This window comes from Bufo gargarizans, chromosome 1 (assembly GCF_014858855.1).
Source record: "Bufo gargarizans isolate SCDJY-AF-19 chromosome 1, ASM1485885v1, whole genome shotgun sequence".
NCBI lineage: Eukaryota > Metazoa > Chordata > Amphibia > Anura > Bufonidae > Bufo > Bufo gargarizans.
The window spans coordinates 671,869,324-671,892,000 of record NC_058080.1 but is presented as its reverse complement, the minus strand read 5'-3'; the positions used below and the strand labels follow the sequence as shown (position 1 = coordinate 671,892,000).

General features: G+C 42.0%; 1 protein-coding gene across 2 annotated transcripts in view; it reads right to left on the bottom strand.

Annotated features, from left to right (window-relative positions):
• Nucleotides 1-3,175: 3,175 nt before the first annotated feature.
• Nucleotides 3,176-22,677, bottom strand: part of CMYA5 (cardiomyopathy associated 5) — an 89,766-nt gene continuing 70,264 nt past the window's right edge. For both annotated transcript variants that reach the window (XM_044276123.1, XM_044276124.1), the window contains exons 11-14: nt 15,491-15,624; nt 14,461-14,560; nt 11,667-11,843; nt 3,176-4,560 (exon numbers count right to left, since the gene is read on the bottom strand). In XM_044276123.1, the coding sequence (XP_044132058.1) occupies nt 4,308-4,560; nt 11,667-11,843; nt 14,461-14,560; nt 15,491-15,624 (664 nt within the window). In that variant the 3' untranslated portion in view covers nt 3,176-4,307. The remainder of the gene's footprint in view (nt 4,561-11,666; nt 11,844-14,460; nt 14,561-15,490; nt 15,625-22,677) is intronic.

The window sequence follows — 22,677 nt, the reverse complement described above, 5'->3', positions numbered from 1 at the left end:
TGTAAATCTTGCACAACATATAAAAATATCAGGTTTGGCTTACGAATGCAAAATAATATACATTAAACTTTTTTTTAAAATATTTTATCATGATTATTGAAGCTCTGGATTATATTTGCAGCCCCCACAATTTAATACTATACATTCACAAAACAATGCAATCCCGTCAGTCTCCGCTAATGAATGCTCATCCTTGAACACCATTTTATTTTTCAATCTAAATAGGTCTAAAATGCTGTAACGATTCATTCCTTAATATATCTTTATAGTGGCTTTATACTGTGGTTCTTGCGTAGTCAAGAAGCAAAAAGATAAGATTCTGACTTCCTGCAGCCACCTCTAGAGGGAGCTTCGGAGCTTACTGCATACTAATAATATGTCCTGAACCTGTCCATAACAAACCCATCCATCTCTTCAGAAGAAAGCAAATAAAATTCAAACTTACCAAAATTAGAGTCGTGGACATCAGGCACATGTGTACTTCACCATTAAAACCAAAGACGGTACACCTTGCTTCACTGTGCATGCCCTCAATGTGCAGCGCATGCACAGTAAAGTGAAATGTAACTAAGTTGGCTTTGTTGGTACACTACGTATACATCCGGTGCCATTGGAGAAGAGTCCTGGACTCTTCTAATGGTAAAGTTGAAGTTCATTTACTTTCTTTTTCGGGCATGGATGGGTTTGTTAAGCACAGGTGTGGGACCCTGAACCCCAGCTGCATAACGACATTCTGGTGGTTTAGTGGCCTCAACAAGGTGACAGGCTCCCTTTAAAGGAGATGTTCAGCATTGCCTTTATTTTTAAAATACCAGCCCGTCCCCTCAAGACTTGTAAAGAGAGGCCTGATCCCCACTGCTGGTTCCAGCTCCATTGATACCTGGCTGTCTTCACTACACTTTTATCCCTGCATGTGACCTTCTGGGACAGACAGGTGTCACGTGTCCTGCTACTACCAATGACTGACCTCAGCAGAGACTTGGGGACACTTCACCTGTGAGGCCAGTTATTGGCTGCAGCAGTGCGTGTAACCCCCATCTGTGCTGGAAGTTTACATGCACGGATCAAACCACATTGAAGACAGCAAGAGACCGAGCAGCGGGGAGCAGGTCAGTATTTTTCCCTTCAGAGGTTTGGCGGGAAGACAGTGGTATTTTTAAAAAAGCAATCCTGTATATCCCCTTATGTTTGCTGTATGCTCTCATGTAGTGGTTGGATTCAGGTAGACAGAATAAAAAAATAACTAGCGGTCAAATGACCAAAAAATCCCTAGGGGTCCTTAGGGGTCATAACTTATAGGTATATATAAAACTACATCTTTTATTGTGTTCTATTTAAAACAAGTAACATAGAATAGAGAAAATATGTGTGATTAAAACTCAGGAAATCGCCGGGAACATTTATTGTTTCACTAATAATGGCAGCAATCGGGTCAGTGCTTTATATTGCATCTCTGTGTTATTATTATATTATATCATCGTCTTCATATATCAATCCCGTTTTGTAATATATTAACTATTAAACACTAATTGGTCCTACAGTGTGTAATGTATATTTTTTTTTCTGCAGCAGCAAAATATTCTGGAGGCGAGAGCAGATAGTATAAGGCTCCATTCACACGTCCGCAACGTGTTTTGCGGATCCACTGAGCCGCGGATCTGCAAAACACGGAAAGCGGCAATGTGCTTTCCACATTTTCGGACCGCACATTGCCGGCACTAATAGATTAGCAATTGTGGACAAGAATAGGACATGTTCTATTTTTTTGCGGAACGGAAGTGCGGACCCGGAAGTGCGGATCCTCAATTCTGTGTCCGGGCAGCACATCGTGCTGCCCCATAGGAATGAGTGGGACCGTAATTCCGTTCCGCAAAATGCGGAATGAAATTGCGGACGTGTGAATGGAGCCTAAATCTACTGCAGTTGTCACTACTTTGTATACTAGCACATACACACTACACATCTTGATAAACTGTAGCAATTAATGAATCAATTTACACAGCTTGTCACACACAATTTTCTGCACATGTATCGTACTGTTCCTATAAACTCTCTCTGCCAATTATTATTTGCCCTCCGCTATTCCCTGCCTAAAACACAGCAACAAACATTACCCATCCTGACATGTTTTGCCACATGTGCGGCTTCGTCAGGGGAGTTTGGGTAACATGCTATTAACGGCGAAACATGTCGGGATGGGTAATGCTTATTGCTGTGTTTTAGGCAGGGAATAGCAGAGGGCAAATAATAATTGGCAGGGAGAGTTTCTAGGGACAGTGCGATACATGTGCAGCGAATTGCGTCTGTGACAAGCTGTGTGAATCGATACATTAATTGCTACAGTGTATCAAGATGTGTAGAGTGTAGTGTGTATGTGCTAGTATACAAAGTAGTGACAACTGCAGTCAGGACTGGTGCAAGGATTTTTGCCACCCTAGGCAAAAGCTAATTTTGCCGCCCCCATTGACTCCACCTATTGACCATGCCCCTTGACCGCCCTTTTTGTCGCCCACCTATTTATACAGACTGCACCCTTCATTGTGGTAAGGCTACGTTTTCTCCCTCCAGCTACATACCATGTCATCCACAGATCGCCACAAGTGTCATCCACAGATCGCCACAAGTGTCATCCACAGATCGCCACAAGTGTCACCCACAGATCGCCACAAGTGTCATCCACAGATCGCCACAAGTGTCATCCACAGATCGCCACAAGTGTCATCCACAGATCGCCACAAGTGTCATCCACAGATCGCCACAAGTGTCACCCACAGATCGCCACAAGTGTCATCCACAGATCGCCACAAGTGTCATCCACAGATCGCCACAAGTGTCATCCACAGATCGCCACAAGTGTCATCCACAGATCGCCACAAGTGTCATCCACAGATCGCCACAAGTGTCATCCACAGATCGCCACAAGTGTCATCCACAGATCGACACAAGTGTCATCCACAGATCCCCACAAGTGTCATCCACAGATCCCCCACAGTGTCATCAACAGATCCCTTCCCCACCCAGCGCCGCCTCCTTGCTAATTTATTCACTTCACTTGCCTCTGTGTGATCTCGCACAGGTGCACTGGCAGAGGCATCGTCGAGCAAAGTGTGCTGGAAGACGGCGCATGCGCATGCGCACTTCGCTTGACGATACCTCTGCCAGTGCGCCTGTGCAAGATTACACAGAGGCAAGTGAAGTGAATAAATTAGCTAGGAGGTGGTGCCGTGGGCCGGCGCCTCCAGCAAGAGGCCGCTCTACGCGGTGGCGTACCTTACTTATGGGTGGCGTCGGCCCTGACTGCAGTAGATTTATACTATCTGCTCTCGCTTCCAGAATATTTTGCTGCTGCCAGCAGCAAAAAAATATACATTACACACTGTAGGACCAGTGTGTAATAGTTAATATATTACAAAATGGGATTGATATATGAAGACGATGATATAATATAACACATAACTCATTTAAAAAAACGTTTATTAACAACACAGAGCTGCAATATAAAGCACTGACCCGATTGCTGCCATTACAATAAATGTCCCCGGCTATTTCCCGATCGTTTTAATCACACACATTTTTTCTATATTCTATGTTACATGTTTAAATAGAACCCAATAAAAGATGTAGTTTTATATATACATATAGATTAGGACCCCTAAAGGGATTTTTTGGTCATTTGACCGCTAGTTATTTTGTTAGTATTCATCCCGGGGGTCGCAGCGAGTGCCCATCTGTGTGTTTAGGTAGACAGAATGGTATAATTTCCATCGATATCTATGCAGAAATTTTGAGGGATTTGGAGCTGTATAAGAAAAATGAAGCAATATTGTGTTAAAAGATGGATATTCCCTTTAAGCTTACCTCATTATTCAGAAAATATCTCTTTTCTCATAAAGTTTGTTTATCAGTTTGAGTTCCTTCAGAATTTCCTCCTAGTTCAGTTTAACCTTGCTAAGTGTTAATGATCTTCTCCTCAGGATAACTTCAAAGAGTTTTGCTAAGGCTTTATTGATTTTGGACTACTCGCAATTCTCTATAGAATCCTACCCACTAGTCTCCCTGATCCTACCACCATCACTGATAATGTCTGGCTTGTCCTACATAAAACTGAAAAAAATAACAATCCAAAATACAAACAACCCCCTGAGAAATCATGATTGCATAAAAACCAGAATTGTAAAACTCAGAATATTAACAGTATTTGTACTACTCCCAAACATCCCCGCACACAGTCACTCTGCTATCAAGCAGGGGCTAGTAAACACGATGTATGGCTTTGCAGAATTCGGAACACCTCTGGGGGTTGGGTGCTAGCTCTGTTTGGTAAAATGAGGCAGTTCAATTCCAGTATGAAGGTGAATCTCTCCTGGGGCCTCCAAGGCAAATGTGGGGTGAGCCGCCTCTGTAAACCTGTGCCTAAAGGTGAACAGCAACTGTCCCTTCTGGACATTGTAGAAAGACAGTTTCCCCTTCCTGTAGTCTAGGAGAACCCCCACCCGCACTGGAGGCTCCGTTAAATGAACTTCACTCCATATTTCATTGTGGAGGAATCTGTAAGAAAAGCTGGAAAAAGAAAATGTTATAGACGATACTGGGTTACTTTCAAAGCATTGTACCAAACATGTAGTATATACTTAAAATGGAGAGGAAAAAAAGGAAGAGAAAAAGTGGCTATTACAAAAAGAGGCACTCCACCTCTATATTATTATAATGCCAAAGACAATCTCCATTAATAGCAAAGACCTCAACGTTAAAAACATTTAAAAACATCCATGACAATAATAGGAATCCTACCCACAGGTAATCCAATATTATATTTGTAACACCCCCAGAGTGGTGTTACCACTTCTGCACCATGCTACTGTCTTTATTGGTCTAACCTCATGTCATCTTGTCTATTTATTCCAGGTCCTCCACAATGTGCATTCATTCCTATTTTGTTATGCAACTGTTATGTTCACATGTAATGTGCCTGGTTTACCAGCAGGTGGCAGCAAACATGGCAGAGCTATATTTAGATAGAATGGAAGTGGGCGAGTCCTACTTGCTGCAGGAAGGGTGAGGCAGAAGTTCTAGTCAGTCTAGCTTACCCCTAGCTAGGGAAAGGGTGTGCAGGGGTATGTCTCTGCTGGACGTGCCCACGTCAGCCAGAGCACCCTAAGCTCTGCTGGCCATGGAGGCCAAAGCTTGAAGCCTCAGGAGCCAGGAGGAAAATTCACTGGCATAACCTAGAGTCAGACTACAAAGTGAAGTGCAGCGTACAGAAGAAACTGAGTTATACAGCCAGTCTGTCAGTACAGCAGTGTCAGAGAGAAACAGATATGGCAGAGTGCAGTTTACCTGCCAGTTTAATGCTAAAGCCTTCTGGAACCAAGACAAAGCCTGCAAACCGTTTTGGAGAATGTTTATGCAAAGTAAAGCTGTCACTGAACTTCATCTCAAGGTCTGGACTCCAGTTATTCTTTTATCCCTCAATTATTCCCCCTATTTATTGGTTCGGAGCCTGGTGTCCAGCCGTATCCAGGTAGGAGCACCGTGACACATAAAGAGACATTTTAGGCCGCACTATACCACTTGGTGTTACTACACCTGGGTCGCATTATAGAGGGCCGTAGGGGGAGGTGCCTGTTGCATATTTATATTTTATACTGCAAATACAATGCAAAAAGGAAATATCGATTGAGTAAGGTGAAGAAAGTAAAATGTGTAGTGCGAATTGGTTTAGTTTTATTTTACATGGCCCAAACGAAGGCTCCTTTCACACTTGCGTTGTTAATTCCGGTACTGAGATCTGGCAGAGGATCCATTTTGATTTTGCACATCAGGATGCGTCTGTTCCTGTTAGGATGCAGTTGTGTGAAATCAAAACAGAAAAAAATTGATCCGTCACTAAATACATTCAAAGTCGATGGGTGATGGATCCGTTTTTCAGTGCCGGAAACATTTTCTTCAGTTTTTCTGACCGGACACAAAACTGCAGCTTGCAGCGGTTTTGCGTCCGGTTACAAAACAGAATCCTGCTGGAATGGAAGACATTCCGATGTATCCTGTACGGATATCTTTCCATTCAGAATGCATGGGACCAAACAGATTAATTTTTTTTCTGGTATTAAAATCCTCTGCCGGATCTCAATACCGGAAAACAACAACACAAGTGTGAAAGTGGCCTAAGACTAATAGTTGGCCGACTTTTTCTTGCAATGCTAAAAGAATATAATCTCTCAATCTCTGAGGGTTTAATTATTTATATGGCCTATGGGACACTGTTTTCAGTTTCAGGTGGAGATCCACTTACCGTAAATCATATAGAATCTATGCATTCAATTTATACATTTAAAAGTATTCTCTGGTACCCCTAAGCATTTTTGTCTAACTGGCCCACCCGGTCCAGAATCTGATGTAGGTTTTACACAAATATTTTTTTTATGTTCTTGCATTCTTCTACCAGGTCACTGATGTCACTGCCTAGGGTCCCTTTGTTCACAATCTGAATATTCTATTTCAGCTGTTTGCTCTAGAACATGCCCATTGGTTCTTCTTGACACAGCAATGAATATTACACCAATGATGATGCTCATACATTGCTGGAAGAGATGCCCAAGAAAGATGTACACATCAGCGGCAGAAGAAAAATCTTGAGTTAGGGGTGTGAGGATAAAAACTAAAATTGGTGGCACCTTAGGACAGTAAGTATATCACAAAGGGTCTTCTATCTAAATCTTCTGCAGCCATGGTTTATTTCTAGGACAGTCTCTGAAAATCTTTTTAAAGGGGTCCTCTGGTTTCGTAATTTTTTTTTGTCTGCGCAGAGTACCCCAAACACTGCATATTTGTGTCCCATATACCTGTTTTTCATGTCAGACCTTTGCTTGCCCTTCTCTTAGCTTCACTGTATTCTAGCAAGATATTTACATGCAGAACTTCCTGTTTTCATTGGCTTCCTGCTAGGTTTTGTAATGTTGCACAGGGCTTGCTCCTCTACACTAACATGGGGAGGGAAGGTATAGGTGGCCTAACTGCTGCAGAGGGAACAGTGCAGCAGGCAGAGCAAGCCCTGAGAAACATTACAGAACAAAGCATGCTGGGTTTGGTTAGAAAACCCGACAAAAAACTGTTTTTTCATGTAAACATTGATCCTAAAAACAAGGGAAGGAATTTGCTGACAGGAAAAACAGGTATGTGGAGAAAAAATATGCAGTTTTGGGGGTGTACTCTGGACATACAAAATAATGTTATTATGAAACTGGAGAAGAGCCTCTGTCAGCATGATCAACCCTCTTTAACCAGGCATATTGCTGGTTGGGTTTATCATACTGAGTAAAATGATAGCTTTCTTTTCTGAAAGTTAATAATTGCGGAGATATATACATTTTTATATTTATATAAATTACTTAGTTAGAGCACCAGGGGGAAGGCCTTAGCACTAGGAGCACTGCTAGTGCAACCCCTTCCCCCTTGCTCTCTGTACTGCCTCCTTCCTCTTGATTGAGGGCTAGACATCTGATCTATCCCTGTGCTGAAGCACCTGTGCAGTGGATCTGATGAGCGTGGAAGGTGGTACTCAGAGTAACTGAGTGTCAGCGCTGCAGCAAGAACACAGGGCTAGAAAAGATGCTTAGCTCTATCACTCAAAAGGTAAAGAGAAGTACAGAGAACACAGGGCATCGTTAGATGCTTTTCATATATTGTATTATATATTTCTTGCATGTTTACTTGTATCCTTGGGAAGATATTTACATAGTATTTATCCATATATAATATTGTATTATCACTGGGGAGGAACACACCCAATGTCATGAATGCGTTAGATGGTTTGCATTTTGTGGTCTTTATTACCAATAAGGATTGTTTTTCACATTATCATGATGTAGAAGTTGAGTGTCTTTTTTGTAGTATCCACATGTTCCCTTCTTTTAAATAAAAAGATTATTACAATATATATTGGGCATTGTAATTGTGTATCGTACCCGACATAATGTTGCTCTCGTGGATTGGTGATCACAACTTTTAGGTTTACAGAAATGTAAATATAATTCTTGTGATGTAGCATTATCCTTTGGTTTTCTCACTGTGCATGTATCTACACTCACCTAATGAATTATTAGGGACACCATACTAATACGGTGTTGGACCCCCTTTTGCCTTCAGAACTGCCTTAATTCTACGTGGCATTGATTCAACAAGGTGCTGATAGCATTCTTTAGAAATGTTGGCCCATATTGATAGGATAGCATCTTGCAGTTGATGGAGATTTGAGGGATGCACATCCAGGGCACGAAGCTCCCGTTCCACCACATCCCAAAGATGCTCTATTGGGTTGAGATCTGGTGACTGTGGGGGCTATTTTAGTACAGTGAACTCAATGTCATGTTCAAGAAACCAATTTGAAATGATTCGAGCTTTGTGACATGGTGCATTATCCTGCTGGAAGTAGCCATCAGAGGATGGGTACATGGTGGTCATGAAGGGATGGACATGGTCAGAAACAATGCTCAGGTAGCCTGTGGCATTTAAACGATGGCCAATTGGCACTAAGGGGCCTAAAGTGTTCCCAGAAAACATCCCCCACACCATTACACCACCACCACCAGCCTGCACAGTGGTAACAAGGCATGATGGATACATGTTCTCATTCTGTTTACGGCAAATTCGGATTCTACCATTTGAATGTCTCATCAGAAATCGAGACTCATCAGACCAGGCAACATTTTTCCAGTCTTCAACAGTCCAATTTTGGTGAGCTCGTGAAAATTGTAGCCTCTTTTTCCTATTTGTAGTGGAGATGAGTGGTACCCGGTGGGGTCTTCTGCTGTTGTAGCCCACCTTTCTTTCCCATTCTGACATTCAGTTTGGAGTTCAGGAGATTGTCTTGACCAGGACCACAACCCTACATGCATTGAAGCAACTGCCATGTGATTGGTTGACTAGATAATCGCATTAATGAGAAATAGAACAGGTGTTCCTAATAATTCTTTAGGTGAGTGTATATGCTGAGCACAAGGGCGATGATGGATGATGTAGACACACACTATAAATATGTAATGTGACATCATAAGGATGACCTTTACCCATGGCTGTATTTCTGGACACCATGTTACTATACGCATCAAATGAGCTTGGGACATTTTAAAGCAATAATCCAGGAAAGCACTGGGTGCACTGCATTTTTTCACAGCCCTGTGCATTTGCAGTTGTCACTGAATCCCCCCCAACTGTTTCCTGACTTTTGTCAACCAGTCAAAACCCCTCCCATTGTGGTGGGCTATACTTTGCACACTGCCTGTGACCACTGTTCCCTTTAAGCTGCTGGAGAAAAGTCCCAAAAATAAACTACAGATCCACCAGGTATTGTCCTACTGTAGACTATCAGGATTTTAAAGCTAACCCCTTCTCTGTATACAAACCAACAGAAAAAATGGCGTGGTGTTAAACAGGCAGGAAGTGCTCAAGCCCATATGCGGTTGTGCATGGGTATACAGCGGAGCAAATCCTGCACTTTAAGCCAGTTGCTAATGGCGATCCCCAGCAAAAATGCATACAGTGAAGGATGCCCGCAGCGGACCACAAGTACCACAATAGACATCCTACACAAGATAGCAATTATGTGGATGTAGGTATAAAAATTGAATAGGGGGTCACTCAATATTAGGCAAACACACAGTAATCAGTATCCATATAAATTTTATAGGCTAAAAAATATGCCACATTACAATATTACATATAAAACATTTCATAAAAAACTAATTAAAATGCAATTAAAATACTGCACTAAAGGACATTAGCTCTATGGTTCAGTGGTACTGAAAGTCTCTGAGGAGCTATTTTCCAATGACACTGATATATGTCCAGGGGCTGTTGTTATTATCAGGTAGCTGCAAGTTCTATAATCCAGAGGCAGTAATAATATTAAATCTCGCTGTTATGTTGTATACAGTACTTTACCGCTCTTGCAGTAGATCCGCTTATACGCCAAGTTTTCAAACAGAATGCGCTGTTGTAAGCTGTAACGACCTGTAGATGAACTCTGTATATGAAGTTCCCCACGCCGTTGAGTAGCGGTGCCGCTTGGTGTTACCGCTCTGACCTTCCAGGACCTATGTGGTGTCCCACGTGGTTTGCTGGGGGGTCACGTGATCTATACTTCCAGGCGGGGTTTTCAAACTTCTTTAACGTAGATATGTTATTCCATATTCATGAAGATATGCGATTATAGAGTCTTCTTCTTAGTAGTCCCTCACTGTCATTCACCAGATGCGTTTCGGGGTAAAGGGACCCCTTCCTCAGTGGCTGGAAGGGGTCCCTTTACCCCGAAACGCGTCTCAAGCCACTGAGGAAGGGGTCCCTTTACCCCGAAACGCATCTGGTGAATGACAGTGAGGGACTACTAAGAAGAAGACTCTATAATCGCATATCTTCATGAATATGGAATAACATATCTACGTTAAAGAAGTTTGAAAACCCCGCCTGGAAGTATAGATCACGTGACCACCCAGCAAACCACGTGGGACGCCACATAGGTCCTGGAAGGTCAGAGCGGTAACACCAAGCGGCACCGCTACTCAACGGCGTGGGGAACTTCATATACAGAGTTCATCTTCAGGTCGTTACAGCTTACAACAGCGCATTCTGTTTGAAAACTTGGCGTATAAGCGGATCTACTGCAGGAGCGGTAAAGTACTGTATACAACATAACTGTGAGATTTATTACTGTCTCTGGATTATAGAACTTGCAGCTACCTGATAATAACAACAGCCCCTGGACATATATCAGTGTCATTGGAAAATAGCTCCTCAGAGACTTTCAGTACCACTGAACCATAGAGCTAATGTCCTTTAGTGCGGTATTTTAATTGCATTTTAATTTGTTTTTTATGAAATGTTTTATATGTAATATTGTAATGTGGCATATTTTTTAGCCTATAAAATTTATATGGATACTGATTACCGTGTGTTTGCCTAATATTGAGTGACCCCCTATTCAATTTTTATACCTACTTCTCTATACCAGCATTTGGAAGTGCTGTGGGGTAGTGCACCATTCCAGAAGTGGAACAGTGAGAGAGCCACCATTTCTTTTCTAATTATGTGGATGTGATGACCAATATAACAATATAATAACATTTGCAAAGACAGGTGCACTCTGCGGTCTCACTAAACCCTCATACTGATGTTAAAATTGAGAGATTAGCCAACATATCCTACTGTGGAGGACATGTCTGAGCCCGAGCACCGCGCCAAGGTTTCTCAAGTAGCTTGGGTCCTAACACTCACCTACCTGTGCCATATGGGCAATACCAGGAGCCAGTCGGCGGGCCGCAATACGGCCACGGGCGGGCCTCATGCCTCAGAAGGGTCGTTGCTTATGACATGTATGCTGCTGGACAGTGCGTAGCCTCCCCTGTACCTCTACTGCCTGCTGCAGATTCTTTTTAAACAAAGTATATTTTAGGAAAATGTTTTAGAAAGATGAAATATACATTTTAAATTTTAACTCTCGAAACTTTAAAGAATTTTCTGAAAAAAGCTGATAGTTTACAATGTGTTTTGTTAATTCAGTGCCTTTAATTTGGGTCCATAATATGGCTGCACATGTTTGCAAGGAAAGTCAAAGGAATTTGCTGTGTGCAATGTATCTCTGTATCTTCTGCCACCAAGTAGAAGAAAATTACCTTGTATATGAACTGGAGCACTGCATACACCATGAGGTACTATCCTGTGTTGTGGCAGATTCTTCTGGAGAAGGATGAAATGTTGCGCCAACACTATATGAACTGCATTCTGCAACCATCATCTCCCAGTAATGCTGTCCTTTAGCCGGCAGCAGCTCCCCAAGAACTAAAGGAATACTACAAAAAAAAAAGCCAACAGACATTGTAAAATAAGGGGGCAGTTGCTATAGGGGATGCAGACTTAGCAGTCATACCTGGCCCAAAACTCCTTCTACCTAATAAGAAGACAGCTGTTTCATAAATGGCACATAGTAGGCGGGAGCCCTCTTATAGATTTTGTACCGGGGTCCAGGAGCTTCAAGATACAGTGGATCTAAAAAGTATACACACCCCTGTTAAAATGTCAGGGTTCTGTGCTGTAAAAAAACTAAAATAATGTGGTTGCATAAGTATGCACACCCTCTTATAACTGGGGATGTAGCTGTGTTCAGAATTAAGCAATCACATTCAAAATCATGTTAAATAGGAGTCAGCATACACCTGCCATCATTTAAAGTGCCTCTGATTAACCCCAAATAAAGTTCAGCTGCTCTAGTTGGTCTTTCCTGAAATTTTCTTAGTCGCATCCGACAGAAAAAGCCATGGTCCACAGAGAGCGTCCAAAGCATCAGAGAGATCTCATTGTTAAAAGGTATCAATCAGGAGAAGGGTACAAAATAATTTCCAAGGCATTAGATATACCATGGGACACAGTGAAGACAGTCATCATCAAGTGGAGAAAATATGGCACAACAGTGACATTACCAAGAACTGGACATCCCTCCAAAATTGATGAAAAGACGAGAAGAAAACTGGTCTGGGAGGCTACCAAGAGGCCTACAGCAACATTAAAGGAGCTGCAGGAATATATGGCAAGTACTGGCTGTGTGGTACATGTGACAACAATCTCACGTATTCTTCATATGTCTGGGCTATGGGGTAGAGTGGCAAGACGAAAGCCTTTTCTTAAGAAGAAAAACATCCAAGCCAGGCTACATTTTGCAAAAACACATCTGAAGTCTCCCAAAAGCATGTGGGAAAAGGTGTTATAGTCTGATGAAACCAAGGTTGAACTTTTTGGCCATTAATCCAAAAGATATGTTTGGCGCAAAAACAACACTGCACATCACCAAAAGAACACCATACCCACAGTGAAGCATGGTGGTGGCAGCATCATGCCAAGGGGCTGTTTTTCTTCAGCTGGATCTGGGGCCTTAGTTAAGCTAGAGGGAATTATGAACAGTTCCAAATACCAGTCAATATTGGCACAAAAGCATACATCCAAATCAACAAAGGAATGGCTTCACCAGAAGAAGATTAAAGTTTTGGAATAGCCCAGACCTGAATTTGAAAATCTCTGGGGTGATCTGAAGAGGGCTGTGCACAGGAGATGCCCTCGCAATCTGACAGATTTGGAGTGTTTTTGCAAAGAAGAGTGGGCAAATCTTGCCAAGTCAAAATGTGCCATGCTGATAGACTCATACCCAAAAAGACTGAGTGCTGTAATCAAATCAAAAGGTGCTTCAACAAAGTATTAGTTTAAGGGTGTGCACAATTATGCAACCATATTACTTTATTTTTATATTTTTTCTTCCCTCCACCTAAAAGATTTCAGTTTGTTTTTCAATTGAGTGGTACAGTTTATAGGTCACATTAAGGGTGGAAAAAGTTCTGAAATGATTTATCTTTGTCTAATTTTTTTATATCACAGAAACCTGACATTTTAACAGGGGTGTAAAGACTTTTTATATCCACTGTACATCACTGATGATATGTATAATTATTACTAGCGAAGAACGCATTTCTTGAAATTTGTCTTCAAAATTTTTATTTGGGTCCGAATCAATTCTACGTGAATCAAAATTGCTCCATTTGGTCTGAGAATTGGTATATGACACTCTGAGGTATCCTAGGTTCTCTCTCGTCTTTCTCTCTTTTTTCCCTTTCTCATCCCCCCCCCTCCCCCCCCTCCTTTTAGGCAACAGTTAACAATGTTAGAGTGACACTGACATATATAGCTATGGGTAAACACATGGTTGACTGTGTTAACAAATGGCCTGTTCGCAATTGGATTTTTTTATGCTTTTTAAAATTAAAAAGTTTCCAAAACTGTTCCTTATTTATGGAGTTTAAACACACATGGTGTTATTGGAAATAAAAAGTGTCTTGTTCTGAAGAAGTGGTCCAAAAATGATGCCTTAATGGGGGTATGTACACAAGCACAGGTGTGTATCTCATCATAAATTAGGTACATCTACACTCTACACACTGTGTGCCTGGCGTGAAAACTACTTCAGCTGCTGGCTGGAGTAGTTTTTTTAGCTGACATTTATGCCTGATTCCAGCCCAACAGTTGAACATAGTGTAAAACTGGCCATGTGACTAAATATTGCACACTGCTGGTCAAAAAAGGGGTTTGTGACTTTTTTTATGACTAGAAAAGTCCCTTGATAAATAACCTCCATTGATTTTAATGGTGAAGAAACTACATTTATTCTCACCACTCATTGTGGGTTCTATCTGCTAGACTCCCAATAACATCTAATGGCACGTTACATAATAGGACCTATCAGGGCTTTGGTCCCAGCCATCGGACACATGAAAACACATAAAACAGTATAACATATAATAAATATGGGAAGGAAGGGGATGAATAAAATGATCTAGACTTATGATCGACCAAAAATACTAAGAGACACACAATAATAATCATTCAGCACATTCAGCAATATGAAATTTGTAAGTAGATACCCACCCCACAATCTCCCGCTGCTCGACGATACTAATCACAGTCCCATCTAGTGACAAGTCCAGGGCTGGATGAGCGGTATCTCTTAGTAAGTGAAATCTGGTACCTGCAAAAATTTATGATAGTTTTGACTTTTTTATTGTCTTTCTGAAGCTGATTTTCAATGATTAATGAAACTACCACTGAGGTCACACATATGTATGAATCAGTACATTATTTCATATTAAAATATTGAAAGGGATTGTCCAGAATATATATATTTTTTGTCACAGATTCATATGAAATGCATGAGAAGAAATTGCCTCAACTTTTCAATGCCCGCTGTAATATGAAGATTTTCTTTCGTGGAAGCAGTTCTCAGTTAGGCTCCATGCAGTGGCACATGTGCCTACAGGTGGGCTATAGACTATGGGGGAGATTTATCAAAGCTGGTGTAAAGTAGAACTGGGTTAGTTGCCCAGATCAACCAATTAGATTCAACCTTACATTTTCCAGCAGAGCTCTGAAAAATGAAAGGCGGAATCTGATTGGTTGCTATTGGCAAGCTTAGGAAGTTTTCCTTCACACCAGTTTTAAAATACTCCCCCCTATATGTCCTACTATAAGGGCTCCATGCACACAGCTTTGCCATCTGCATGAGCCCTTATGCTGTGACCTGTCATATAGCCTTTGACCTGGAGGGGCTGTAAGTGGCAGCAGCAGATTGTCTGTCGTTAATCACATCTTCTTGTCATCGTATAAACAGCCATCTCCCTGTCATTTATAATGCAATCTGCATGAGAGGAGCAGGAAAGACAAGAGAGGTCCCTAACAAATAGGTAAACGACAAAGCAGTAGATTTTTTCAAAACTGATGTGAAAGAAAACTGGCTTAGTTGCTGACAGCAACCAATCAGATTCCACCTTTCATTTTTCAGAGCCCCTCTGGAAAATGAAAGGTGGAATCTGATTGGTTGCTTTGGGCAACTAAACCAGTTTTCCTTACACTAGCTTCATAATTCTCCCCCAAAATTCCTCCCAGTTCAGGAAGTTCTTACCTTTAGTAGATATGAGAGCAGCTTCACTTTGCTCACTTGACCCAAATGTGTTAGCAGCTTTTACGTAGAAGAAGTAGTTCTCTCCTGGTTGTAGGGAGACCCTCAGCTGTTGATCTTTGATTCCAGCAACAGACCTGAAAGCAGCCATATTATTTGTCATCAGGGGAGTACATAGAAATCATAGGACCCCATAGCAAAACTCAGAATTGCCCCCCCCCCCCCAATAAAAAGTACAAATATTACAGCTGATTAGTGAGGCTACGACCTAAGTAAGTTGAACCATCTACTTAAGACTTCGGTAGATCGTTGTGTCAGGGACACAGAAAAGGCTCAGGGAGCCAAGGTGATTAAAAGGGACTCAGGGAGTTCATATCACCGCAGATAGATATAAAGTTCACTTAAAAGAAATACTGTTGAGGAAACAGAAGGTTACAAGCTTGGATTAACTCTTATATATATATATATATATATAGTATAAGTATCTTAGAAGTGATAAGATTATCTGTTTGTGTGAGATACTGACCGGGTGGTAAGTGTACGCTCACATCCCACTGTTATTGTCAAATTGGTGTATTTTGGGATCAACTACTGGCTGGCAACAGGGATGAAAATCTGTAAGAATCTGTGAAGTTAGAGCTTACAGACTGTGGACATCAGAACTCCTGTGATGTTGAGGGGGGGTTCAAATGAGTGAGAAAACAGAGCAGTGTCAGGATGTAAGTTGATGACACTAGCAAGAAAGTAAGTGCCCCAATGTCTGCAATCAGAAAGGCGCTTGTGTTAAATGTTCAGAAATAAACTGGTTAAGGTTTGTTACCCTAATGATATGTGTGTGTCTAAATAAGGAAATAGGGAAGACCCATAGTCTGGTCAGTTAATGTAATTGTATCTAGTGCGAGAAAACATAGTATTGTCTGGTGCAGTATCTGTAAAAGTTTGAGGAATATTTAGGATGGTTAAACATCCTGTGATTGCTTTATTTCCCCTACTTTAACATTCCTAAGAGAAGAGCAGGAAAAAGGGGGGAGGGAATCATGCAGAGTAAAGGATGTTATATGTGTAACAATCCAGCTTTTAACAAAAATTATTATATACAGGTCCTTCTAAAAAAATAAGCATATTGTGATAAAGTTCATTATTTTCTGTAATGTACTGATAAACATTAGACTTTCATATATTTTAGATTCATTACACACCAACTGAAGTAGTTCAAGCCTTTTATTGTTTTAATATTGATGATTTTGGCATACAGCTCATGAAAACCCAAAATTCCTATCTCAAAAAATTAGCATATCATGAAAAGGTTCTCTAAACGAGCTATTAACCTAATCATCTGAATCAACTAATTAACTCTAAACACCTGCAAAAGATTCCTGAGGCTTTTAAAAACTCCCAGCCTGGTTCATTACTCAAAACCGCAATCAGGGGTAAGACTGCCGACCTGACTGCTGTCCAGAAGGCCATCATTGACACCCTCAAGCAAGAGGGTAAGACACAGAAAGAAATCTCTGAACGAATAGGCTGTTCCCAGAGTGCTGTATCAAGGCACCTCAGTGGGAAGTCTGTGGGAAGGAAAAAGTGTGGCAGAAAACGCTGCACAATGAGAAGAGGTGACCGGACCCTGAGGAAGATTGTGGAGAAGGACTGATTCCAGACCTTGGGGGACCTGCGGAAGCAGTGGACTGAGTGTGGAGTAGAAACATCCAGAGCCACCGTGTACAGGCGTGTGCAGGAAATGGGCTACAGGTGCCGCATTCCCCAGAAACAGCGGCAGAAGCGCCTGACCTGGGCTACAGAGAAGCAGCACTGGACTGTTGCTCAGTGGTCCAAAGTACTTTTTTCGGATGTAAGCAAATTTTGCATGTCATTCGGAAATCAAGGTGCCAGAGTCTGGAGGAAGACTGGGCAGAGGGAAATGCCAAAATGCCTAAAGTCCAGTGTCAAGTACCCACAGTCAGTGATGGTCTGGGGTGCCATGTCAGCTGCTGGTGTTGGTCCACTGTGTTTTATCAAGGGCAGGGTCAATGCAGCTAGCTATTAGGAGATTTTGGAGCACTTAATGCTTCCATCTGCTGAAAAGCTTTATGGAGATGAAGATTTCATTTTTCAGCACGACCTGGCACCTGCTCACAGTGCCAAAACCACTGGTAAATGGTTTACTGACCATGGTATTACTGTGCTCAATTGGCCTGCCAACTCTCCTGACCTGAACCCCATAGAGAATCTGTGGGATATTGGGAAGAGAAAGTTGAGAGACTCAAGACCCAACACTCTGGATGAGCTTAAGGCCGCTATCGAAGCATCCTGGGCCTCCATAACACCTCAGCAGTGCCACAGGCTGATTGCCTCCATGCCACGCCGCATTGAAGCAGTCATTTCTGCAAAAGGATTCCCAACCAAGTATTGAGTGCATAACTGAACATAATTATTTGAAGGTTGACTTTTTTTGTATTAAAAACACTTTTCTTTTATCGGTCGGATGAAATATGCTAATTTTTTTAGATAGGAAATTTGGGTTTTCATGAGCTGTATGCCAAAATCATCAATATTAAAACAATAAAAGGCTTGAACTACTTCAGTTGTGTGTAATGAATCTAAAATATATGAAAGTCTAATGTTTATCAGTACATTACAGAAAATAATGAACTTTATCACAATATGCTAATTTTTTTAGAAGGACCTGTATGTGCAAACACTAACTAAGACCACCTGGCATATACGATGTATATTGTCTTCTTATAAGAGTTGATTAATCACAGAGTGAAGACCAGAAGACATTGGAAAACACAGCTCAAAAGTGATATTGACCATTAGCAATTCTTGGTGTGGTGTGGTTATCTGTTTCCAGGAAAGCTGTGTTTGTCTGTGCTGCAAGTTTTGGAATGAAACAAAGAAACTGTGTGACTGGGTTGAAAGATACATGATTCAGTGGAATGTGAATGGGTGTGGCTTTGAGTTGTAGTAGAAGTTGAAAATGTGTGAAGACTGAGTGATGTTTTTAGCAGAACTGTGTATGCAATTCAGTTTTTATGTATGAATGGGGGCGAGGTTATGAGCTGTTTATGAAAATGAATACATGAAAATGTGAATGTGTATGGAGTACGATATTTGTTTTCATATAATATGCACATTGAGAATTTTATTTTTCTTGGAAGTTTTTGGTTTTTATTGGTGCCAACAGCATTGATCAAGCTGTACATTTTTTTTTATTGAAATCAATGAAAAGTTTTATGGGCCCTTTGTGTGTTCATGTCTGTATTGTCAGATCTGTTTGTTTCAATGTTTGAAGTTACGTGTTACATGTTAAGTGTTGTGCTTAACATCAGAGCTCTGTTCTCACGGGCAGCTGGGACACTAATGACGGACAGAAGGAGGACCACAGCGTCCGACTAAAAGGGGTGGACTTAGATGACTGAGAGTGTGAGGAAGGAGAGTCTGAGCCTTCTATGTGAATTAATGGGGTTTTGACAAAACCTTTCAAAACTGACTCACTACCACTCGAGACCATGGACAGGGAATACATCACAGATCATGTATTTAGCATTATACTAGATTGCCCAGTCAGCCTGTTAGGGAGAGATTTGTTCATTAAGCTTGACTTTCAAGTATCAGCAAAGAATCAGGGCATAAGAGTACACTCAGATCTCATTCCAATCTCTACACCAGTGCCACTGATTCTTGCAAACATACAGGACCACCCAGAACTTAATAACATTAACCCTGCATTATGGTCTTCAAATGAATATGACACAGGATTCATAGATTGCACACCTTACAAAGCTACTGTGAAACCAGGTGTCATCTCAGAAACAATACCCGCTGTCAAAAGAGAAACTTGATGGACTTAGGCCAATGATAGAAGAATTCCTACAAAAGGGAATCCTGAAAGAGGTGATTTCACCCTACTGCACGCCCATGAATCCAGTGACAAAGGCAGATGGTACTACCTGCTTTGTACAGGATTTAAGTGCCATCAGCAACATCATTGTGCCTATAGCCCCTGTTGTACCTGATGTCACTCAATTATTATCTGCCATTCCAGCAGACGCTGTTTTGTTCAGTGTGATAGATCTGGAAAATGCATTCTTTTCTATCCCAGTTGATAAGATAACCAGACTACTTTTTGCTTTTTACTTTGGGGGACGTCAACTGACCTGGTGCAGAATGCCCCAGGGATATGCTGATTCACCTGTGGTGTACAGCACAGTACTCCAAGCCACGTTAGAACCATGGTACCCCCCCCCCCCCCAAGGTTCTGTGCTTTTGCAATATGTCGATGTTTTGTTACTGTGTAGCATGTCAGCGGAGGCCAGCATTCAGGATGGTTTATCACTGTTACAATGGTCAGAATGTGGTCACAAAGTGGCACTTATAAAAATGCAATGGTATAAAATGCAGGTTGAATACTTGGGCTTTGTCGTCACAAAAGGTGAAAGGTGAATCAGCACAGAAAGAGTCCAGTCTATTGCGGGTCTGGTCACCCCGCACACCAAGAAAGAAAAGTTATCTTTTCTTGGTATGATAAATTACTGTAGACAATGGATTCTTGATTGCTCCTATTATGACAATGTTTTGAGGCAAGCCACTCTGGACGAAAATCCAGATTTGATTAAATGGTCTTCTGAAATGTACAATGCATTTGATTATCTAAAATGTTCACTCATGTCAAGTCCAGGGCTGGGCCTCCCTGACTATAATATGCCCTTCCACATGTTTGCACGCCAAAATTGTAAAACCATGGCGGGGGTACTGACACAAGAACACGGAGGCAAGTTGCGTCCTTGTGCGTTTTTTTCTCAAAGGTAATGCCCACCCCTGTTCAAGGGATGCCGGCATGTCTGTGTTCTCTTGCAGCCTGTGCTATGATGGTAGAGTTGGCAACTCCTTTCACAATGTGACATTACACCATTTTTGCACACTACTCATGATGTTGTAGGCCTACTCAAGGGCCTCCACACTCAACACAGCAGGCAGCTGAGCTCATTGCACTCACTAGAGCATGTATTCTACATGCTGATAGACCTGTCACCATTTATACTGAGAGTAGGTACGCACATGGGGTAGTGTGGGACCATGGTATGATTTTGCAGAGGAGAGGATTCACGGCAGCAGGGATTCATGTCTCACAGGGCAATGCGCTGGCAGATAAGGTGGTGAAATGAGTGGCCAAATGCAACCCCACAGGTTTGTGTAACCATTGGGAGATGCCATGTCTGGCACCTCCAACCCCTGAGATGTCGCAAATTCTTACTGATCTTCAAAGGTATGCCACTGAATAGGAACAGTAAGACTGGTGTTATCCAGTATTGCAGAAAAATCCTAAGACAGGATTAGTCTGCAAAGAGGGGTAGGTAGCCATGCATTCCCCAACACAGTGTTTCCATCTTAATAGCACATTTCCACGTACTAGGACATAACAGCATTGAGATACTCATGGGGAGGCCTTTCCCCACCCCCTGGGCCTCGTTTAGTGAAGTGCGCATGCGCCGGCCGGCGCACTTCGCTCGAACCTCCACTGACTGCCCTATTACAGCCTGTAATAGGGCAGTCAGTGGAGGTTTGAGCGAAGTGCGCCGGCCGGCGCATGCGCACTTCGCTAAACGAGGCCGCTGCCAGTAGTCCGCACGGGCGCATCAGGTTATACCTAGTGCGCACGCGCGGGATCTGGCTGAATCGAGCGGATGTATGAGAGGCGGCATTGGACTGAGGTAGGCGGATAGAAAGAAAGGGAGGGCGGCGATTTCAGCATTGAAGGCGGCTGGGTACCTAAACGAGATGGATGCAGCTGGGCACCTTTCAACATGAGACGTCCCCTTAGACACATTTCGAAGTGATTGACAGGTGATATAAACCTTTTTTTTATGAATATAGAGCCACAGGGGCATTTGATAAACTCACTTTAGGATTCAGTGTTTTACAAGGGACATCCCTTATGTTTAGCTTATAGGACCAATTTCTCATGACAGAATCCCTTTAAGGACTTAGGGCTCATGCACATGACTTTTGGATGTTTTGCGGTCTGCAAATTGCATTCAAGTGAATGGTTCCGCATACGGGCCGCAAAAAAATGGAACGGACAGGGAAAACAAATATGCTCGTGTGCTTGAGCCCTTAGGCCTCTTTCACACGTTTATGTTCATGATCATATCTGTGACGAGGGTCAGTGATTCATCCGTGACGGATCGGTGTTTGTTCTGTGAGTCAGTTTTTTGCCCAGAGCATATTCCAGAGCATATTCTATCAACGATCAGTGAAAACCATGGAGCAAACTATAATAGACTATAATGTGCTTGAGGGATCAGTAATGAAGGACAAAAATAGAACACACTTCTGTGGTGTCACCATGGTCTGTGGAAAACTACAGAATACACACATAAAAGTCAAAGGATACAGGACGTTCCATGGAGACCACACACAGCACACGGCCCAATTCACTTTGTGCTACTATGTACACTGAGCACAAAGATCTGCACAAATTTCCATGCAGATTTATGTTCGTTTCAGCACCATATCCGCACCAAAATCCTTAGGATTTGATGTGGTTTTGCCGTAGATCTCAGCCTTCCATTGACTCTATACTGACTGGGAGTGTTCCACAGGATTGGTGCATAGCAAATGTGGTGCCAATATTCAAAAAGGGTCAAAAAAATAGAGCCCGGAAACTATAGGCCGGTAAGTTTAACATCTTTCGTGGGTAAACTGTTTGAAGGTTTTCTAAGAGATGCTATCTTGGAGTACCTCAATGAAAATAAGCAAATAACGCCATATCAGCATGGCTTCATGAGGGATCGGTCATGCCAAACTAATTTAATCAGTTTCTATGAGGAGTAAAGTTCTAGACTTGACAGCGGCGAATCAATGGATGTCGTATATCTGGACTTCTCCAAAGCATTTGACACTGTACCACATAAAAGGTTAGTTTATAAAATGAGAATGCTTGGTCTGGGAGAAAACGTCTGTATGTGGGTAAGTAACTGGCTCAGTGATAGAAAACAGGGTTTTTATTAACGGTACACACTCAGATTGGGTCACTGTCACTAGTGGGGTACCTCAGGGGTCAGTATTGGGCCCTATTCTCTTCAATATATTTATTATTGCTCTTGTAGAAGGCTTGCACAGTAAAATATACATTTTTGCAGATGACACTAAACTGTGTAAAGTAATTGACATGGAAGAGGACAGTATAC